This window comes from Salmo salar, chromosome ssa11 (genome assembly GCF_905237065.1).
Source record: "Salmo salar chromosome ssa11, Ssal_v3.1, whole genome shotgun sequence".
Taxonomy (NCBI): Eukaryota; Metazoa; Chordata; class Actinopteri; order Salmoniformes; family Salmonidae; genus Salmo; species Salmo salar.
The window spans coordinates 30,763,481-30,788,763 of record NC_059452.1 but is presented as its reverse complement, the minus strand read 5'-3'; the positions used below and the strand labels follow the sequence as shown (position 1 = coordinate 30,788,763).

Sequence of the window (25,283 nt, the reverse complement as noted above, 5' to 3'; positions counted from 1 at the left end):
CAACACTAAGGAAACCAACCAAACTAACTAACCATCCATCTAACAGTAATACCAACAACACCAAGGAAACCAACCAAACTAACTAACCATCCATCTAGAGTAATACCAACAATACTAAGGAAACCAACCAAACTAACTAACCATCCATCTAGAGTAATACCAACAACACTAAGGAAACCAACCAAACTAACTAACCATCCATCTAACAGTAATACCAACAACACTAAGGAAATAAACCAAACTGACTAACCATCCATCTAGAGTAATACCAACAACACTAAGGAAACCAACCAAACTAACTAACCATCCATCTAGAGTAATACCAACAGCACTAAGGAAACCAACCAAACTAACTAACCATCCATCTAGAGTAATACCAACAACACTAAGGAAACCAACCAAACTAACTAACCATCCATCTAGAGTAATACCAACAACACTAAGGAAACCAACCAAACTAACTAACCATCCATCTAGAGTAATACCAACAACACTAAGGAAACCAACCTAACTAACTAACCATCCATCTAGAGTAATACCAACAACACTAAGGAAACCAACCAAACTAACTAACCATCCATCTAGAGTAATACCAACAACACTAAGGAATCCTGCCAAACTAACTAACCATCCATCTAGAGTAATACCAACAACACTAAGGAAACCAACCAAACTAACTAACCATCCATCTAGAGTAATACCAACAACACTAAGGAAACCAACCAAACTAACTAACCATCCATCTAGAGTAATACCAACAACACTAAGGAATCCTACCAAACTAACTAACCATCCATCTAGAGTAATACCAACATCACTAAGGAAACCAACCAAACTAACTAACCATCCATCTAGAGTAATACCAACAACACTAAGGAAACCAACCAAACTAACTAACCATCCATCTAAGAGTAATACCAACAACACTAAGGAAACCTACCAAACTAACTAACCATCCATCTAGAGTAATACCAACAACACTAAGGAAACCAACCAAACTAACTAACCATCCATCTAGAGTAATACCAACAACAGTAAGGAAACCAACCAAACTAACTAACCATCCATCTAGAGTAATACCAACAACACTAAGGAAACCAACCAAACTAACTAACCATCCATCTAAGAGTAATACCAACAACACTAAGGAAACCAACCAAACTAACAAACCATCCATCTAGAGTAATACCAACAACACTAAGGAAACCAACCAAACTAACTAACCATCCATCTAAGAGTAATACCAACAACACTAAGGAAACCAACCAAACTAACTAACCATCCATCTAAGAGTAATACCAACAACACTAAGGAAACCTACCAAACTAACTAACCATCCATCTAAGAGTAATACCAACAACACTAAGGAAACCAACCAAACTAACTAACCATCCATCTAAGAGTAATACCAACAACACTAAGGAAACCAACCAAACTAACTAACCATCCATCTAAGAGTAATACCAACAACACTAAGGAAACCAACCAAACTAACTAACCATCCATCTAAGAGTAATACACAACACTAAGGAAACCAACCAAACTAACTAACCATCCATCTAGAGTAATACCAACAACACTAAGGAAACCAACCAAACTAACTAACCATCCATCTAAGAGTAATACACAACACTAAGGAAACCAACCAAACTAACTAACCATCCATCTAAGAGTAATACCAACAACACTAAGGAAACCTACCAAACTAACTAACCATCCATCTAAGAGTAATACCAACAACACTAAGGAAACCTACCAAACTAACTAACCATCCATCTAGAGTAATACCAACAACACTAAGGAAACCAACCAAACTAACTAACCATCCATCTAAGAGTAATACCAACAACACTAAGGAAACCAACCAAACTAACTAACCATCCATCTAGAGTAATACCAACAACACTAAGGAAACCAACCAAACTAACTAACCATCCATCTAAGAGTAATACCAACAACACTAAGGAAACCAACCAAACTAACTAACCATCCATCTAAGAGTAATACAAACAACACTAAGGAAACCAACCAAACTAACTAACCATCCATCTAAGAGTAATACCAACAACACTAAGGAAACCAACCAAACTAACTAACCATCCATCTAGAGTAATACCAACAACACTAAGGAAACGAACCAAACTAACTAACCATCCATCTAAGAGTAATACCAACAACACTAAGGAAACCAACCAAACTAACTAACCATCCATCTAAGAGTAATACCAACAACACTAAGGAAACCAACCAAACTAACTAACCATCCATCTAAGAGTAATACCAACAACACTAAGGAAACCAACCAAACTAACTAACCATCCATCTAGAGTAATACCAACAACACTAAGGAAACCAACCAAACTAACTAACCATCCATCTAAGAGTAATACCAACAACACTAAGGAAACCAACCAAACTAACTAACCATCCATCTAAGAGTAATACCAACAACACTAAGGAAACCAACCAAACTAACTAACCATCCATCTAAGAGTAATACCAACAACACTAAGGAAACCAACCAAACGAGCTAACCATCCATCTAAGAGTAATACCAACAACACTAACGAATCCTACCAAACTAACTAACCATCCATCTAGAGTAATACCAACAACACTAAGGAAACCAACCAAACTAGCTAACCATCCATCTAAGAGTAATACCAACAACACTAACGAAACCAACCAAACTAACTAACCATCCATCTAGAGTAATACCAACAACACTAAGGAAACCAACCAAACTAACTAACCATCCATCTAAGAGTAATACCAACAACACTAAGGAAACCAACCAAACTAACTAACCATCCATCTAAGAGTAATACCAACAACACTAACGAATCCAACCAAACTAACTAACCATCCATCTAAGAGTAATACCAACAACACTAAGGAAACCAACCAAACTAACTAACCATCCATCTAGAGTAATACCAACAACACTAAGGAAACCAACCAAACTAACTAACCATCCATCTAGAGTAATACCAACAACACTAAGGAAACCAACCAAACTAACTAACCATCCATCTAAGAGTAATACCAACAACACTAAGGAAACCAACCAAACTAACTAACCATCCATCTAAGAGTAATACCAACAACACTAAGGAAACCAACCAAACTAACTAACCATCCATCTAAGAGTAATACCAACAACACTAAGGAAACCAACCAAACTAACTAACCATCCATCTAGAGTAATACCAACAACACTAAGGAAACCAACCAAACTAACTAACCATCCATCTAGAGTAATACCAACAACACTAAGGAAACCAACCAAACTAGCTAACCATCCATCTAAGAGTAATACCAACAACACTAACGAAACCAACCAAACTAACTAACCATCCATCTAGAGTAATACCAACAACACTAAGGAAACCAACCAAACTAACTAACCATCCATCTAAGAGTAATACCAACAACACTAAGGAAACCAACCAAACTAACTAACCATCCATCTAAGAGTAATACCAACAACACTAACCAAACCAACCAAACTAACTAACCATCCAACTAAGAGTAATACCAACAACACTAAGGAAACCAACCAAACTAACTAACCATCCATCTAAGAGTAATACCAACAACACTAAGGAAACCAACCAAACTAACTAACCATCCATCTAGAGTAATACCAACAACACTAAGGAAACCAACCAAACTAACTAACCATCCATCTAACAGTAATACCAACACTAAGGAAACCTACCAAACTAACTAACCATCCATCTAGAGTAATACCAAAAACACTAAGGAAACCAACCAAACTAACTAACCATCCATCTAGAGTAATACCAACAACACTAAGGAAACCAACCAAACTAACTAACCATCCATCTAGAGTAATACCAACAACACTAAGGAAACCAACCAAACTAACTAACCATCCATCTAACAGTAATACCAACACTAAGGAAACCTACCAAACTAACTAACCATCCATCTAGAGTAATACCAACAACACTAAGGAAACCAACCAAACTAATTAACCATCCATCTAAGAGTAATACCAACAACACTAAGGAAACGAACCAAACTAACTAACCATCCATCTAAGAGTAATACCAACAACACTAAGGAAACCAACCAAACTAACTACCCATCCATCTAAGAGTAATACCAACAACACTAAGGAAACCAACCAAACTAACTAACCATCCATCTAACAGTAATACCAACACTAAGGAAACCTACCAAACTAACTAACCATCCATCTAGAGTAATACCAACAACACTAAGGAAACCAACCAAACTAACTAACCATCCATCTAAGAGTAATACCAACAACACTAAGGAAACCAACCAAACTAATTAACCATCCATCTAACAGTAATACCAACACTAAGGAAACCTACCAAACTAACTAACCATCCATCTAGAGTAATACCAACAACACTAAGGAAACCAACCAAACTAACTAACCATCCATCTAACAGTAATACCAACACTAAGGAAACCTACCAAACTAACTAACCATCCATCTAGAGTAATACCAACAACACTAAGGAAACCAACCAAACTAACTAACCATCCATCTAACAGTAATACCAACACTAAGGAAACCTACCAAACTAACTAACCATCCATCTAGAGTAATACCAACAACACTAAGGAAACCAACCAAACTAACTAACCATCCATCTAAGAGTAATACCAACAACACTAAGGAAACCAACCAAACTAACTAACTAACCATCCATCTAACAGTAATACCAACAACACTAAGGAAACCAACCAAACTAACTAACCATCCATCTAAGAGTAATACCAACAACACTAAGGAAACCAACCAAACTAACTAACCATCCATCTAGAGTAATACCAACAACACTAAGGAAACGAACCAAACTAACTAACCATCCATCTAGAGTAATACCAACAACACTAAGGAAACCAACCAAACTAACTAACCATCCATCTAAGAGTAATACCAACAACACTAAGGAAACCAACCAAACTAACTAACCATCCATCTAACAGTAATACCAACAACACTAAGGAAACCAACCAAACTAACTAACCATCCATCTAAGAGTATACCAACAACACTAAGGAAACCAACCAAACTAACTAACCATCCATCTAGAGTAATACCAACAACACTAAGGAAACCAACCAAACTAACTAACCATCCATCTAAGAGTAATACCAACAACACTAAGGAAACCAACCAAACGAACTAACCATCCATCTAAGAGTAATACCAACAACACTAAGGAAACCAACCAAACGAGCTAACCATCCATCTAAGAGTAATACCAACAACACTAACCAATCCTACCAAACTAACTAACCATCCATCTAGAGTAATACCAACAACACTAAGGAAACCAACCAAACTAGCTAACCATCCATCTAAGAGTAATACCAACAACACTAACCAATCCTACCAAACTAACTAACCATCCATCTAGAGTAATACCAACAACACTAAGGAAACCAACCAAACTAACTAACCATCCATCTAAGAGTAATACCAACAACACTAAGGAAACCAACCAAACTAACTAACCATCCATCTAAGAGTAATACCAACAACACTAACCAATCCTACCAAACTAACTAACCATCCATCTAAGAGTAATACCAACAACACTAAGGAAACCAACCAAACTAACTAACCATCCATCTAGAGTAATACCAACAACACTAAGGAAACCAACCAAACTAACTAACCATCCATCTAGAGTAATACCAACAACACTAAGGAAACCAACCAAACTAACTAACCATCCATCTAAGAGTAATACCAACAACACTAAGGAAACCAACCAAACTAACTAACCATCCATCTAAGAGTAATACCAACAACACTAAGGAAACCAACCAAACTAACTAACCATCCATCTAAGAGTAATACCAACAACACTAAGGAAACCAACCAAACTAACTAACCATCCATCTAGAGTAATACCAACAACACTAAGGAAACCAACCAAACTAACTAACCATCCATCTAGAGTAATACCAACAACACTAAGGAAACCAACCAAACTAGCTAACCATCCATCTAAGAGTAATACCAACAACACTAACCAATCCTACCAAACTAACTAACCATCCATCTAGAGTAATACCAACAACACTAAGGAAACCAACCAAACTAACTAACCATCCATCTAAGAGTAATACCAACAACACTAAGGAAACCAACCAAACTAACTAACCATCCATCTAAGAGTAATACCAACAACACTAACGAAACCTACCAAACTAACTAACCATCCAACTAAGAGTAATACCAACAACACTAAGGAAACCAACCAAACTAACTAACCATCCATCTAAGAGTAATACCAACAACACTAAGGAAACCAACCAAACTAACTAACCATCCATCTAGAGTAATACCAACAACACTAAGGAAACCAACCAAACTAACTAACCATCCATCTAACAGTAATACCAACACTAAGGAAACCTACCAAACTAACTAACCATCCATCTAGAGTAATACCAACAACACTAAGGAAACCAACCAAACTAACTAACCATCCATCTAACAGTAATACCAACAACACTAAGGAAACCAACCAAACTAACTAACCATCCATCTAGAGTAATACCAACAACACTAAGGAAACCAACCAAACTAACTAACCATCCATCTAAGAGTAATACCAACAACACTAAGGAAACCAACCAAACTAACTAACCATCCATCTAAGAGTAATACCAACAACACTAAGGAAACCAACCAAACTAACTAACCATCCATCTAAGAGTAATACCAACAACACTAAGGAAACCAACCAAACTAACTAACCATCCATCTAAGAGTAATACCAACAACACTAAGGAAACCAACCAAACTAACTAACCATCCATCTAAGAGTAATACCAACAACACTAAGGAAACCAACCAAACTAACTAACCATCCATCTAAGAGTAATACCAACAACACTAAGGAAACCAACCAAACTAACTAACCATCCATCTAGAGTAATACCAACAACACTAAGGAAACCAACCAAACTAACTAACCATCCATCTAAGAGTAATACCAACAACACTAAGGAAACCAACCAAACTAACTAACCATCCATCTAAGAGTAATACCAACAACACTAAGGAAACCAACCAAACTAACTAACCATCCATCTAAGAGTAATACCAACAACACTAAGGAAACCAACCAAACTAACTAACCATCCATCTAAGAGTAATACCAACAACACTAAGGAAACCAACCAAACTAACTAACCATCCATCTAAGAGTAATACCAACAACACTAACGAAACCAACCAAACTAACTAACCATCCATCTAAGAGTAATACCAACAACACTAAGGAAACCAACCAAACTAACTAACCATCCATCTAAGAGTAATACCAACAACACTAAGGAAACCAACCAAACTAACTAACCATCCATCTAAGAGTAATACCAACAACACTAAGGAAACCAACCAAACTAACTAACCATCCATCTAAGAGTAATACCAACAACACTAAGGAAACCAACCAAACTAACTAACCATCCATCTAGAGTAATACCAACAACACTAAGGAAACCAACCAAACTAACTAACCATCCATCTAAGAGTAATACCAACAACACTAAGGAAACCAACCAAACTAACTAACCATCCATCTAAGAGTAATACCAACAACACTAAGGAAACCAACCAAACTAACTAACCATCCATCTAAGAGTAATACCAACAACACTAAGGAAACCAACCAAACTAACTAACCATCCATCTAAGAGTAATACCAACAACACTAAGGAAACCAACCAAACTAACTAACCATCCATCTAAGAGTAATACCAACAACACTAAGGAAACCAACCAAACTAACTAACCATCCATCTAAGAGTAATACCAACAACACTAAGGAAACCAACCAAACTAACTAACCATCCATCTAAGAGTAATACCAACAACACTAAGGAAACCAACCAAACTAACTAACCATCCATCTAAGAGTAATACCAACAACACTAAGGAAACCAACCAAACTAACTAACCATCCATCTAGAGTAATACCAACAACACTAAGGAAACCAACCAAACTAACTAACCATCCATCTAAGAGTAATACCAACAACACTAAGGAAACCAACCAAACTAACTAACCATCCATCTAAGAGTAATACCAACAACACTAAGGAAACCAACCAAACTAACTAACCATCCATCTAAGAGTAATACCAACAACACTAAGGAAACCAACCAAACTAACTAACCATCCATCTAAGAGTAATACCAACAACACTAAGGAAACCAACCAAACTAACTAACCATCCATCTAAGAGTAATACCAACAACACTAAGGAAACCAACCAAACTAACTAACCATCCATCTAAGAGTAATACCAACAACACTAAGGAAACCAACCAAACTAACTAACCATCCATCTAAGAGTAATACCAACAACACTAAGGAAACCAACCAAACTAACTAACCATCCATCTAGAGTAATACCAACAACACTAAGGAAACCAACCAAACTAACTAACCATCCATCTAAGAGTAATACCAACAACACTAAGGAAACCAACCAAACTAACTAACCATCCATCTAAGAGTAATACCAACAACACTAAGGAAACCAACCAAACTAACTAACCATCCATCTAAGAGTAATACCAACAACACTAAGGAAACCAACCAAACTAACTAACCATCCATCTAAGAGTAATACCAACAACACTAAGGAAACCAACCAAACTAACTAACCATCCATCTAGAGTAATACCAACAACACTAAGGAAACCAACCAAACTAACTAACCATCCATCTAAGAGTAATACCAACAACACTAAGGAAACCAACCAAACTAACTAACCATCCATCTAGAGTAATACCAACAACACTAAGGAAACCAACCAAACTAACTAACCATCCATCTAACAGTAATACCAACAACACTAAGGAAACCTACCAAACTAACTAACCATCCATCTAGAGTAATACCAACAACACTAAGGAAACCAACCAAACTAACTAACCATCCATCTAAGAGTAATACCAACAACACTAAGGAAACCAACCAAACTAACTAACCATCCATCTAAGAGTAATACCAACAACACTAAGGAAACCAACCAAACTAACTAACCATCCATCTAAGAGTAATACCAACAACACTAAGGAAACCAACCAAACTAACTAACCATCCATCTAGAGTAATACCAACAACACTAAGGAAACCAACCAAACTAACTAACCATCCATCTAAGAGTAATACCAACAACACTAAGGAAACCAACCAAACTAACTAACCATCCATCTAACAGTAATACCAACAACACTAAGGAAACCAACCAAACTAACTAACCATCCATCTAAGAGTAATACCAACAACACTAAGGAAACCAACCAAACTAACTAACCATCCATCTAGAGTAATACCAACAACACTAAGGAAACCAACCAAACTAACTAACCATCCATCTAAGAGTAATACCAACAACACTAAGGAAACCAACCAAACTAACTAACCATCCATCTAAGAGTAATACCAACAACACTAAGGAAACCAACCAAACTAACTAACCATCCATCTAAGAGTAATACCAACAACACTAAGGAAACCAACCAAACTAACTAACCATCCATCTAGAGTAATACCAACAACACTAAGGAAACCAACCAAACTAGCTAACCATCCATCTAAGAGTAATACCAACAACACTAACGAAACCAACCAAACTAACTAACCATCCATCTAAGAGTAATACCAACAACACTAAGGAAACCAACCAAACTAACTAACCATCCATCTAAGAGTAATACCAACAACACTAAGGAAACCAACCAAACTAACTAACCATCCATCTAAGAGTAATACCAACAACACTAAGGAATCCAACCAAACTAACTAACCATCCATCTAAGAGTAATACCAACAACACTAAGGAAACCAACCAAACTAACTAACCATCCATCTAGAGTAATACCAACAACACTAAGGAAACCAACCAAACTAACTAACCATCCATCTAGAGTAATACCAACAACACTAAGGAAACCAACCAAACTAACTAACCATCCATCTAAGAGTAATACCAACAACACTAAGGAAACCAACCAAACTAACTAACCATCCATCTAAGAGTAATACCAACAACACTAAGGAAACCAACCAAACTAACTAACCATCCATCTAAGAGTAATACCAACAACACTAAGGAAACCAACCAAACTAACTAACCATCCATCTAGAGTAATACCAACAACACTAAGGAAACCAACCAAACTAACTAACCATCCATCTAGAGTAATACCAACAACACTAAGGAAACCAACCAAACTAGCTAACCATCCATCTAAGAGTAATACCAACAACACTAACGAATCCTACCAAACTAACTAACCATCCATCTAGAGTAATACCAACAACACTAAGGAAACCAACCAAACTAACTAACCATCCATCTAAGAGTAATACCAACAACACTAAGGAAACCAACCAAACTAACTAACCATCCATCTAAGAGTAATACCAACAACACTAACCAAACCTACCAAACTAACTAACCATCCAACTAAGAGTAATACCAACAACACTAAGGAAACCAACCAAACTAACTAACCATCCATCTAAGAGTAATACCAACAACACTAAGGAAACCAACCAAACTAACTAACCATCCATCTAGAGTAATACCAACAACACTAAGGAAACCAACCAAACTAACTAACCATCCATCTAGAGTAATACCAACAACACTAAGGAAACCAACCAAACTAACTAACCATCCATCTAGAGTAATACCAACAACACTAAGGAAACCAACCAAACTAACTAACCATCCATCTAAGAGTAATACCAACAACACTAAGGAAACCAACCAAACTAACTAACCATCCATCTAACAGTAATACCAACAACACTAAGGAAACCTACCAAACTAACTAACCATCCATCTAGAGTAATACCAACAACACTAAGGAAACCAACCAAACTAACTAACCATCCATCTAAGAGTAATACCAACAACACTAAGGAAACCAACCAAACTAACTAACCATCCATCTAACAGTAATACCAACAACACTAAGGAAACCAACCAAACTAACTAACCATCCATCTAAGAGTAATACCAACAACACTAAGGAAACCAACCAAACTAACTAACCATCCATCTAGAGTAATACCAACAACACTAAGGAAACCAACCAAACTAACTAACCATCCATCTAAGAGTAATACCAACAACACTAAGGAAACCAACCAAACTAACTAACCATCCATCTAACAGTAATACCAACAACACTAAGGAAACCAACCAAACTAACTAACCATCCATCTAAGAGTAATACCAACAACACTAAGGAAACCAACCAAACTAACTAACCATCCATCTAGAGTAATACCAACAACACTAAGGAAACCAACCAAACTAACTAACCATCCATCTAAGAGTAATACCAACAACACTAAGGAAACCAACCAAACTAACTAACCATCCATCTAAGAGTAATACCAACAACACTAAGGAAACCAACCAAACTAACTAACCATCCATCTAAGAGTAATACCAACAACACTAAGGAAACCAACCAAACTAACTAACCATCCATCTAGAGTAATACCAACAACACTAAGGAAACCAACCAAACTAGCTAACCATCCATCTAGAGTAATACCAACAACACTAAGGAAACCAACCAAACTAGCTAACCATCCATCTAAGAGTAATACCAACAACACTAACCAATCCTACCAAACTAACTAACCATCCATCTAGAGTAATACCAACAACACTAAGGAAACCAACCAAACTAACTAACCATCCATCTAAGAGTAATACCAACAACACTAAGGAAACCAACCAAACTAACTAACCATCCATCTAAGAGTAATACCAACAACACTAACCAATCCTACCAAACTAACTAACCATCCATCTAAGAGTAATACCAACAACACTAAGGAAACCAACCAAACTAACTAACCATCCATCTAGAGTAATACCAACAACACTAAGGAAACCAACCAAACTAACTAACCATCCATCTAGAGTAATACCAACAACACTAAGGAAACCAACCAAACTAACTAACCATCCATCTAAGAGTAATACCAACAACACTAAGGAAACCACCCAAACTAACTAACCATCCATCTAAGAGTAATACCAACAACACTAAGGAAACCAACCAAACTAACTAACCATCCATCTAAGAGTAATACCAACAACACTAAGGAAACCAACCAAACTAACTAACCATCCATCTAGAGTAATACCAACAACACTAAGGAAACCAACCAAACTAACTAACCATCCATCTAGAGTAATACCAACAACACTAAGGAAACCAACCAAACTAGCTAACCATCCATCTAAGAGTAATACCAACAACACTAACCAATCCTACCAAACTAACTAACCATCCATCTAGAGTAATACCAACAACACTAAGGAAACCAACCAAACTAACTAACCATCCATCTAAGAGTAATACCAACAACACTAAGGAAACCAACCAAACTAACTAACCATCCATCTAAGAGTAATACCAACAACACTAACCAAACCTACCAAACAAACTAACCATCCAACTAAGAGTAATACCAACAACACTAAGGAAACCAACCAAACTAACTAACCATCCATCTAAGAGTAATACCAACAACACTAAGGAAACCAACCAAACTAACTAACCATCCATCTAGAGTAATACCAACAACACTAAGGAAACCAACCAAACTAACTAACCATCCATCTAGAGTAATACCAACAACACTAAGGAAACCAACCAAACTAACTAACCATCCATCTAGAGTAATACCAACAACACTAAGGAAACCAACCAAACTAACTAACCATCCATCTAAGAGTAATACCAACAACACTAAGGAAACCAACCAAACTAACTAACCATCCATCTAAGAGTAATACCAACAACACTAAGGAAACCAACCAAACTAACTAACCATCCATCTAGAGTAATACCAACAACACTAAGGAAACCAACCAAACTAACTAACCATCCATCTAGAGTAATACCAACAACACTAAGGAAACCTACCAAACTAACTAACCATCCATCTAGAGTAATACCAACAACACTAAGGAATCCTACCAAACTAACTAACCATCCATCTAGAGTAATACCAAAAACACTAAGGAAACCAACCAAACTAACTAACCATCCATCTAGAGTAATACCAACAACACTAAGGAAACCAAACAAACTAACTAACCATCCATCTAAGAGTAATACCAACAACACTAAGGAATCCTACCAAACTAACTAACCATCCATCTAGAGTAATACCAACAACACTAAGGAATGCTACCAAACTAACTAACCATCCATCTAGATTAATACCAACAACACTAAGGAAACCAACCAAACTAACTAACCATCCATCTAAGAGTAATACCAACAACACTAAGGAAACCAACCAAACTAACTAACCATCCATCTAAGAGTAATACCAACGACACTAAGGAAACCAACCAAACTAACTAACCATCCATCTAGAGTAATACCAACAACACTAAGGAAACCAACCAAACTAACTAACCATCCATCTAACAGTAATACCAACACTAAGGAAACCTACCAAACTAACTAACCATCCATCTAGAGTAATACCAACAACACTAAGGAAACCAACCAAACTAACTAACCATCCATCTAAGAGTAATACCAACAACACTAAGGAAACCAACCAAACTAACTAACCATCCATCTAGAGTAATACCAACAACACTAAGGAAACCAACCAAACTAACTAACCATCCATCTAACAGTAATACCAACACTAAGGAAACCTACCAAACTAACTAACCATCCATCTAGAGTAATACCAACAACACTAAGGAAACCAACCAAACTAACTAACCATCCATCTAAGAGTAATACCAACAACACTAAGGAAACCAACCAAACTAACTAACCATCCATCTAACAGTAATACCAACAACACTAAGGAAACCAACCAAACTAACTAACCATCCATCTAACAGTAATACCAACAACACTAAGGAAACCAACCAAACTAACTAACCATCCATCTAGAGTAATACCAACAACACTAAGGAATCCTACCAAACTAACTAACCATCCATCTAGAGTAATACCAACAACACTAAGGAATCCTACCAAACTAACTAACCATCCATCTAACAGTAATACCAACACTAAGGAAACCTACCAAACTAACTAACCATCCATCTAGAGTAATACCAACAACACTAAGGAAACCAACCAAACTAACTAACCATCCATCTAACAGTAATACCAACACTAAGGAAACCTACCAAACTAACTAACCATCCATCTAGAGTAATACCAACAACACTAAGGAAACCAACCAAACTAACTAACCATCCATCTAAGAGTAATACCAACAACACTAAGGAAACCAACCAAACTAACTAACCATCCATCTAACAGTAATACCAACAACACTAAGGAAACCAACCAAACTAACTAACCATCCATCTAACAGTAATACCAACAACACTAAGGAAACCAACCAAACTAACTAACCATCCATCTAGAGTAATACCAACAACACTAAGGAATCCTACCAAACTAACTAACCATCCATCTAGAGTAATACCAACAACACTAAGGAATCCTACCAAACTAACTAACCATCCATCTAACAGTAATACCAACACTAAGGAAACCTACCAAACTAACTAACCATCCATCTAGAGTAATACCAACAACACTAAGGAAACCAACCAAACTAACTAACCATCCATCTAACAGTAATACCAACACTAAGGAAACCTACCAAACTAACTAACCATCCATCTAGAGTCATACCAACAACACTAAGGAAACCTACCAAACTAACTAACCATCCATCTAGAGTAATACCAACAACACTAAGGAATCCTACCAAACTAACTAACCATCCATCTAGAGTAATACCAAAAACACTAAGGAAACCAACCAAACTAACTAACCATCCATCTAGAGTAATACCAACAACACTAAGGAAACCAAACAAACTAACTAACCATCCATCTAAGAGTAATACCAACAACACTAAGGAATCCTACCAAACTAACTAACCATCCATCTAGAGTAATACCAACAACACTAAGGAATGCTACCAAACTAACTAACCATCCATCTAGATTAATACCAACAACACTAAGGAAACCAACCAAACTAACTAACCATCCATCTAAGAGTAATACCAAGAACACTAAGGAAACCAACCAAACTAACTAACCATCCATCTAAGAGTAATACCAACAACACTAAGGAAACCAACCAAACTAACTAACCATCCATCTAAGAGTAATACCAACAACACTAAGGAAAGCTGTTGACTGACAGGGACAATGGCTAGACCGAGGTCATGATGACTCTAGTAAGACATCCACCAGCAGGGCTTTGACTGACTGACTGCCAGACTGACTGCCAGACTGACTGCCAGACTGACTGCCAGACTGACTGCCAGACTGACAGCCAGACTGACAGCCAGACTGCCAGACAGACAGACAGACAGACAGACAGACAGACAGACAGAGACATAAGGGAGCGTCTGGTCTGCTCCACCCTCAGTCTCACCGTCGATGATTCTCTTGACCCTCCAGATGCGCAGGGTGATGATGAGGCTGATGGCGTCCCAGGGGCTGCTGGGGCCATTGGCTACCGTGGAGGCTACCATAGGGGCCAGGGACAACACGATGACTGCCCCGTCAAACACCTGCAGGGAGCAGACACACAGACACACACACGCAAGACACACACACACACACACACACACACACACACACACACACACACACACACACACACACACACACACACACACACACACACACACACACACACACACACACACACATGCCCATACATGCAGGCATGTGTACACACAAACACACATCACATGCCACACTTGTCACAGACTTAGGAGATATTACACACTGTCATTAGGAGATATTACACACTGTCATTAGGAGATATTACACGCTGTCATTAGGAGATATTACACACTGTCATTAGGAGATATTACACGCTGTCATTAAAGGAGATATTACACGCTGTCATTAGGAGATATTACACGCTGTCATTAGGAGATATTACACGCTGTCATTAGGAGATATTACACGCTGTCATTACGAGATATTACACATTGTTATTAAAGGAGATATCACACACTGTCATTAGGAGATATTACACGCTGTCATTAGGAGATATTACACGCTGTCATTAGGAGATATTACACACTGTCATTAGGAGATATTACACACTGTCATTAGGAGATATTACACGCTGTCATTAGGAGATATTACACACTGTCATTAGGAGATATTACACGCTGTCATTAAAGGAGATATTACACGCTGTCATTAGGAGATATTACACGCTGTCATTAGGAGATATTACACGCTGTCATTAGGAGATATTACACGCTGTCATTACGAGATATTACACATTGTTATTAAAGGAGATATCACACACTGTCATTAGGAGATATTACACGCTGTCATTAGGAGATATTACACGCTGTCATTAGGAGATATTACACGCTGTCATTAGGAGATATTACACGCTGTCAATAGGAGATATTACACGCTGTCATTAGGAGATATTACACGCTGTCATTAGGAGATATTACACGCTGTCATTAGGAGATATTACACGCTGTCATTAGGAGATATTACACGCTGTCATTAGGAGATATTACACGCTGTCATTAGATATTACACGCTGTCATTAGGAGATATTACACACTGTCATTAGGAGATATTACACACTGTCATTAGGAGATATTACACACTGTCATTAGGAGATATTACACGCTGTCATTAGGAGATATTACACGCTGTCATTAGGAGATATTACACACTGTCATTAAAGGACCTATTACACACTGTCATTAAAGGAGATATTACACACTGTCATTAAAGGAGATATTACACACTGTCATTAGGAGATATTACACACTGTCATTAGGAGATATTACACGCTGTCATTAGGAGATATTACACGCTGTCATTAGGAGATATTACACGCTGTCATTAGGAGATATTACACGCTGTCATTAGGAGATATTACACACTGTCATTAGGAGATATTACACGCTGTCATTAGGAGATATTACACACTGTCATTAAAGGACCTATTACACACTGTCATTAGGAGATATTACACACTGTCATTAAAGGAGATATTACACACTGTCATTAGGAGATATTACACACTGTCATTAGGAGATATTACACACTGTCATTTGGAGATATTACACGCTGTCATTAGGAGATATTACACGCTGTCATTAGGAGATATTACACACTGTCATTAAAGGACCTATTACACACTGTCATTAGGAGATATTACACACTGTCATTAAAGGAGATATTACACACTGTCATTAGGAGATATTACACACTGTCATTAGGAGATATTACACGCTGTCATTAGGAGATATTACACACTGTCATTAGGAGATATTACACGCTGTCATTAGGAGATATTACACGCTGTCATTAGGAGATATTACACACTGCCATTAGGAGATATTACACACTGTCATTAGGAGATATTACACACTGTCATTAGGAGATATTACACGCTGTCATTAGGAGATATTACACACTGTCATTAAAGGACCTATTACACACTGTCATTAGGAGATATTACACACTGTCATTAAAGGAGATATTACACACTGTCATTAGGAGATATTACACACTGTCATTTGGAGATATTACACGCTGTCATTAGGAGATATTACACACTGCCATTAGGAGATATTACACACTGTCATTAGGAGATATTACACACTGTCATTAGGAGATATTACACGCTGTCATTAGGAGATATTACACACTGTCATTAAAGGACCTATTACACACTGTCATTAGGAGATATTACACACTGTCATTAAAGGAGATATTACACACTGTCATTAGGAGATATTACACACTGTCATTAGGAGATATTACACGCTGTCATTAGGAGATATTACACACTGTCATTAGGAGATATTACACACTGTCATTAGGAGATATTACACGCTGTCATTAGGAGATATTACACACTGTCATTAGGAGATATTACACGCTGTCATTAGGAGATATTACACACTGTCATTAGGAGATATTACACGCTGTCATTAGGAGATATTACACGCTGTCATTAGGAGATATTACACGCTGTCATTAGGAGATATTACACGCTGTCATTAGGAGATATTACACACTGTCATTAGGAGATATTACACGCTGTCATTAGGAGATATTACACACTGTCATTAAAGGACCTATTACACACTGTCATTAGGAGATATTACACACTGTCATTAAAGGAGATATTACACACTGTCATTAAAGGAGATATTACACACTGTCATTAGGAGATATTACACACTGTCATTAGGAGATATTACACACTGTCATTTGGAGATATTACACGCTGTCATTAGGAGATATTACACGCTGTCATTAGGAGATATTACACACTGTCATTAAAGGACCTATTACACACTGTCATTAGGAGATATTACACACTGTCATTAAAGGAGATATTACACACTGTCATTAGGAGATATTACACACTGTCATTAGGAGATATTACACGCTGTCATTAGGAGATATTACACACTGTCATTAGGAGATATTACACGCTGTCATTAGGAGATATTACACGCTGTCATTAGGAGATATTACACACTGCCATTAGGAGATATTACACACTGTCATTAGGAGATATTACACACTGTCATTAGGAGATATTACACGCTGTCATTAGGAGATATTACACACTGTCATTAAAGGACCTATTACACACTGTCATTAGGAGATATTACACACTGTCATTAAAGGAGATATTACACACTGTCATTAGGAGATATTACACACTGTCATTTGGAGATATTACACACTGTCATTAGGAGATATTACACACTGTCATTAGGAGATATTACACACTGTCATTAGGAGATATTACACGCTGTCATTAGGAGATATTACACACTGTCATTAGGAGATATTACACGCTGTCATTAGGAGATATTACACACTGTCATTAGGAGATATTACACGCTGTCATTAGGAGATATTACACACTGTCATTAGGAGATTTTACACACTGTTTTTAGGAGATATTACACACTGTCATTAGGAGATATTACACGCTATCATTAGGAGATATTATACGCTGTCATTAGGAGATATTACACACTGTCATTAGGAGATTTTACACACTGTCATTAGGAGATATTACACACTGTCATTAGGAGATTGTACACACTGTTTTTAGGAGATATTACATTGAGGTTTAATTTAATGAATCTTACCTCTACTTTGTTCTCAATGTAGTCCCAAATCCCAAGGACAACAATCCTGAAGACAGTCTGGGAAAAGAGGGAGAGAGAGAAAGGATGGAAGGGGAGGAAAAAAGCCAAATACAACCTCTCCAATGACATGCGAAATATTCTCACTCTCCTCTGGTTTCAACACATCTACAACACATTCTGAAAGGTCATTTGAATATGGACAAAAAAAGACAGGACAAGTTACAGTCTCCATTTATATACTGCTGCTGTGAATGTAGGCTTTCTTTGACTCAAGCCTTCCTTTTCTACATGGTCACAGAAAGTAACATGTACAGTTGAAGTCGGAGGTTTACATACACCTTAGCCAAATACATTTAAACTCAGTTTTTCACAATTCCTGACATTTAATTCTAGTAAAAATTCCCTGTCTTAGGTCAGTTAGGATCACCACTTTATTTTAAGAATGTGAAATGTCAGAATAATAGAAGAGAGAATGATTTATTTCAGCTTTTGTTTCTTTCATCACGTTCCCTGTGGGTCAGAAGTTTACATACACTCAATTAGTATTTGGTAGCGTTGCCTTGAAATTGTTTTACTTGGGTCAAACATTTCAGGTAGCTTTCCACAAGCTTCCCACAATAAATTGGGTGAATTCTGGCCCATTCCTCCTGACAGAGCTGGTGTAAATGAGTCAGGTTTGTAGGCCTCCTTGCTCACACACGCTTTTTCAGTTCTGCCCACAAATGTTCTATAGGATTGGGGTCTGGGCTTTGTGATGGCCACTCTCCAATACCTTGACTTTGTTGTCCTTAAGCCATTTTGCCACAACTTTGGAAGTATGCTTGGGGTCATTGTCCATTTGGAAGACCCATTTGCGACCAAGCTTTAACTTCCTGACTGATGTCTTGAGATGTTGCTTCAATATATCCACATCATTTTCCTTCCACATGATGCCATATATTTGGTGAAGTGCACCAGCCCCTTCTGCAGAAAAGCACCCCCACAACATGATGCTGCCACCCCCGTGCTTCACGGTTGGGATGGTGTTCTTCGGCTTGCAAGCCTCCCCCTTTTTCTTCCAAACATAACAATGGTCATTATGGCCAAACAGTTCTATTTTTGTTTCATCAGACCAGAGGACATTTCTCCAAATCTTTGTCCCCATGTGCAGTTGCAAACCGTAGTCTGGCTTTTTTATGGCGGTTTTGGAGCAGTGGCTTCTTCCTTGCTGAGCGGCCTTTCAGGTTATGTCGATATAGGACTTGTTTTACAGTGGATATAGATACTTGTGTACCTGTTTCCTCCAGCATCTTCACAAGGTCCTTTGCTGTTGTTCTAGGATTGATTTGCACTTTTCGCACCAAAGTACGTTCATCTCTAGGAGACAGAACGCGTCTCCTCCTGAGTGGTATGATGGCTGCGTGGTCCCATGGTGTTTATACTTACGTACTATTGTTTGTACAGATGAACGTGTAACTTTCAGGCATTTGGAAATTGCTCCCAAGGATGGACCAGGCTTGTGGAGGTCTAAAAAAAAAATCCTGAAGTCTTGGCTGATTTCTTTAGATTTTCCCATGATGTCAAGCAAAGAAGCACTGAGTTTGAAGATAGGCCTTGAAATACATACACAGGTACACCTCCAATTGACTTAAACTATGTCAATTAGCCTATCAGAAGCTTCTAAAGCCATGACATCATTTTCTGGAATGTTCCAAGCTGTTTAAAGGCACAGTCAACTCAGTGTATGTAAACTGACCCACTGGAATTGTGATACAGTGAATTATAAGTGAAATAATCTGTCTGTAAACAATTGTTGGAAAAATTACTTGTGTCATGCACAAAGTAGATGTCCTAACCGACTTGCCAAAACTATAGTTTGTTAAAAATAAATTTGTGGAGTGGTTGAAAAACGAGTTTTAATGACTCCAACCTAAGTGTATGTAAACTTCCGATCTTTGAAGGGTACTTTTTACAAGTCTTTCGATCAATTAGAATGTGGGAAAAGGATAATGATTCTGGACACTGTACAATGGCCCTCCTAGTTGTCTGATATTACCTGATCCATTACATACATCTACTGTATGTACAGTAACATACACTAGTGTTGGGTTGGGGGGGTCCTTTATTTTGAAAAGGAGGATGATAGAGTTACATTCTAATCATGATGAAAGGGTGACGATATAAAAGTGGCCTGTCTCATTCTTTATACAGTAGCACATCTTGACATCAACGGCTCCACTGTAAGAGAGAAGCAGAGAGGGACATTCTCTGATTGGTGGATAGGAAAAAGATTATTATTATGACCATTTAATAAGTCAAGGTCTCTATAGTTACAGTAACTATAGTTTAGTTTTTAATATTTAGACCTTGAATACCATTCCCCTCTGACACCGTTCATCTATAATGTCAGGAAGCAAAGGTGTTATAAGGTGTTGGGTGGATCATATGACTGTAACCCAAGCCCTAAACCCTTAACCTCCTCTTGAATTATTACTTAACCCTGTGTGTGTGTGTGTGTGTGTGTGTGTGTGTGTGTGTGTGTGTGTGTGTGTGTGTGTGTGTGTGTGTGTGTGTGTGTGTGTGTGTGTGTGTGTGTGTGTCTCATTACCTCAGTGAAGAAGAGTGAAAGGATGGCGAGGCTGATCCAATGGATGACGCTAGCAAATTGAATAGCATTGGCAACTGGAATAAATAACAAAAGAGAAAAATGTGTATCTTAAAGGATGATTCCACTTTTACTGCTTGTTCTTAATGGAATCAAGAACAACACTACCATGTCCTGTGAATGTCTACATCTGTCCAGACAGATTTATCTGGCAGAAAATGGTGCATAGATATTACATCATGTCTTTTACCACTATTCCTCATTTCCATCTAACAGTGTTGTGAATGCTCCCGCTCCACTTCTCCTTCCCCATCCATCAGTCCATCAGTCAATTTACCCCTCCCTTTATCTCCCTGTACCTCTCCATCTCCCCCCCATCCTCCTTCCCTCCTTCCTACTCCCTCCATGTGTCTTTCCAGAGCTGGCAACAGGACAGCCAGGACAGTCAGAGTCTATGGTAATGCATCGAAGTGACTGGTGTCCTGTAGTCCCCAGAGCAGAGAGAATCATCTGTCAATACAGACCTGTCTCTTGAGGTGCGTCTCAAACGGTATCCTATTCCCTGTATAGTGCACTACTTTTGATCAGGGCACAAAGGGTTCTGGTCAAAAGTAGTGCAGTATATAGGGGATAGGATACCATTCGGGACGTAACCTTGGCTTACAGTCCATAATGTAATGCGATGATGATACCTGCCCAGACAGTCAGTGCTGTTGAGTAGAGACCAGTTCATAGACATTTACTATCCCGGTTGGCAATGCTGTTTCTCTCTCATATGGGCCTTTTAGTCGCCGTAGTTTCCTCTCTTTGGTAAGAAATGTAATCATGTTTATAAAACAGGTTGGAACGCATGTTAATGCAGCATCATGATAATTGTCTCTATGGGCTGTAATCCCAAAACCTGGGTCACAGGATCAAGGAAGCACAGGACTACCCAAGTCTAACTTTCTACAGTCACTAGAACACAGTGTATAAAAGGATCCTCCTTTACTGTCAATGGAAAAGATAGTTACATTGTAGATGCTTGGTGTCTATGAGGAGTTCCAGGGTCAAGAAGACCACCACCAGGATGACCAGCGCCACCAGGAAACAGTTGAAGCCTGCACTGAGCAGACACACCTGCCACAGGGCTACCCTCCGACCACAGCACGGCTTCAACCAGTTAGACCTGGAGAGAGGGAGAGAGGAGAGGAGAGGAGGAGAGAGGGATAGAGGAGAGAGGAGGAGAGAGGGATAGAGGAGAGAGCGATAGAGGAGAGAGGCGGAGGAGAGAGGGATAGAGTAGAAAAGAAGAGGAGAGAGGGATAGAGGAGAGAGGAGGAGGAGAGAGGGAAAGGCGAGAGGAGGAGGAGAGAGGGATAGAGGAGAGAGGAGGAGGCGAGAGGGAAAGGCGAGAGGAGGAGGAGAGAGGGAAAGGCGAGAGGAGGAGGAGAGAGGGATAGAGGAGAGAGGAAGAGAGAGGGAAAGGCGAGAGGAGGAGGAGAGAGGAGAGAGGGATAGAAGAGAGAGGGACTAGAGAGTCAGTGTTAGTACACCAAAGACAGGGAGAAAGTACTTGTGTATGGACACAGGTTTGTATTCAACATTTCATTCTTTCAACGATCTTACTGTACCAGCTGACTGTATGCTGACTGATGTTCCTTCTATTTGCCAGCAGGGGGTGCTATTTAACACATATAACCGCATCAATGCAATGTTGTGAACCAGTTTCTAAACCCAGCCTGGTGGGCCAGGGCAGTGGAGGGGGAAGAGTGTGAACAGAACAGAGACTGCATTAAGACAGAAAGACACTGAGGCTCTTTGAGCTGGTGACTTGTCTCTCAGGCATATCAGTGAGAGGATTAGTAAAGCAACTTTATTCAGAGGGCAATGAAGGGGTCGACTGTATATTAGAAGACTCCATACAACAGTAACACATTTCAAGTTATTGAAAGAAAACACATGGATAAAATCTTCTACATAGCTCTTTCCCAGACCCACTGTTCCCTCCCTCTATTAGCAGTGGGAGACAGACAGGAGAAACGATGCCAGAGCTCCAGCCAGAATGGAAACTTGGCTCGTCCTCTTCTACACCTTTCACTGCTCCCCATGCACTGGGCCTGGCATGCAGTGAGCTTGGCTAATCACACCACTTCTGTGATCATGTCTTCATTCCCTAGCATGGTGCTAATTAGAGCTAAAACAATCAGTGGCAGTGGGCAGAATCAGTGGCGGTGGAATGGAATAAAGCTGTATTTTTTTATCAGGGTTGTTGTCAATTCCATTTCAATCCAGTCAGGAAGTAATCTGAAATTTTAATTCATTTTACTTCCTGAATTTACTGAAATTCATTGACATGGAATTGACCCCAAATCAGATTTTCATACAGTCAGGCAGGAGTTGTGTAGAGTGGCCATTGGACTGTTACTGATAGGACCAAGGCACGGGCATGGGAGCAGAGCAGAAAAGAGCAGTCCTGGAGGATTTGGGTGTGTGGATATCAGGGCATTACCCCTCACACACACATATATTCCCAGGGTAGAGATGCTTGTATGTATCACATCCTCAGTTGAGGGCAACTGCTGCTGTTGTTAAGTCATTAGTAGGGAATGAGGCTTGGCTGGAATGACTTTAGATGTTTAAATGGGGCCATTTAGTCTAAATGTTAAGCGACATGTGGATATGAATATGCAAGTGATACTGTATGAGCCTCATAATATTATGTAGGAATTGTTACATGAACTGTGTCTTACTTACTCATGCAAACGAGGACGATACACCATTTGGGTGTGTGTGTGCTTACAGGATGTGCCCAATTATACCACAGTGAGTGACAAACAGGCATCCTCTCTGAAGGATTCATATTATTCTCCTCTATTCATTCAGACTTCACCCTGAGTACGCTAACACGAGGCAATGAGCAAAGGACTCTTACAGCAGCTGCTGAACAGTTCCCCTCACCTCCTTCTGCTCCTCTCAGTCTCTCTCTCTCTCTGAGGGTAGTGCTAGGTACACTTGGCACGGGCAAACCCACAAGCCCGTAAACAATGCTAGGCTAATCTAATAGAGCCATAATCACGCTGTTAGCAATCATCTTTCTGGCGCTCGGTGAGGTTCGGTGGGGCTGGAGTGTGTATGGTGGGCCAGATGGTGTTGACTCTGCTCTCTCTCTCTACCGTCGGTGGCCGTGTCTCAGCCAGACTCACAGGATGCAGTTACCACCATGCCAGCCTGGGCCTGGACACCTCATCTCCACAACGGAGAGGGGACAGACAGCAGGGTGGAGTCATATGCTAGAGCTCATTTTAGAAAACTGCCATAGATTTGACAGATCTGTTCAGATTTGTACATGTTTGTTGTCATTTGGCAGTTACTCTTATCCAAAGCAACTAACAGGAGCAATTATAGTTAAGTGCCTTGCTCAAGGGCACATACAGATTTATCACCTAGCCGTCTCGGGGATTCGAAC

The 25,283-nt window shown here is 38.8% G+C and overlaps 1 protein-coding gene across 1 annotated transcript in view; it reads right to left on the bottom strand.

Moving 5' to 3' along the window:
* LOC106596078 (transmembrane protein 266) overlaps positions 1–25,283 on the bottom strand; it is a 107,482-nt gene that overhangs the window by 41,145 nt on the left and 41,054 nt on the right. The window contains exons 4-7 of the mRNA XM_045689324.1: positions 22,849–23,003; positions 21,839–21,912; positions 19,252–19,308; positions 15,516–15,654 (exon numbers count right to left, since the gene is read on the bottom strand). Coding sequence (XP_045545280.1) covers positions 15,516–15,654; positions 19,252–19,308; positions 21,839–21,912; positions 22,849–23,003 — 425 coding nt within the window. The remainder of the gene's footprint in view (positions 1–15,515; positions 15,655–19,251; positions 19,309–21,838; positions 21,913–22,848; positions 23,004–25,283) is intronic.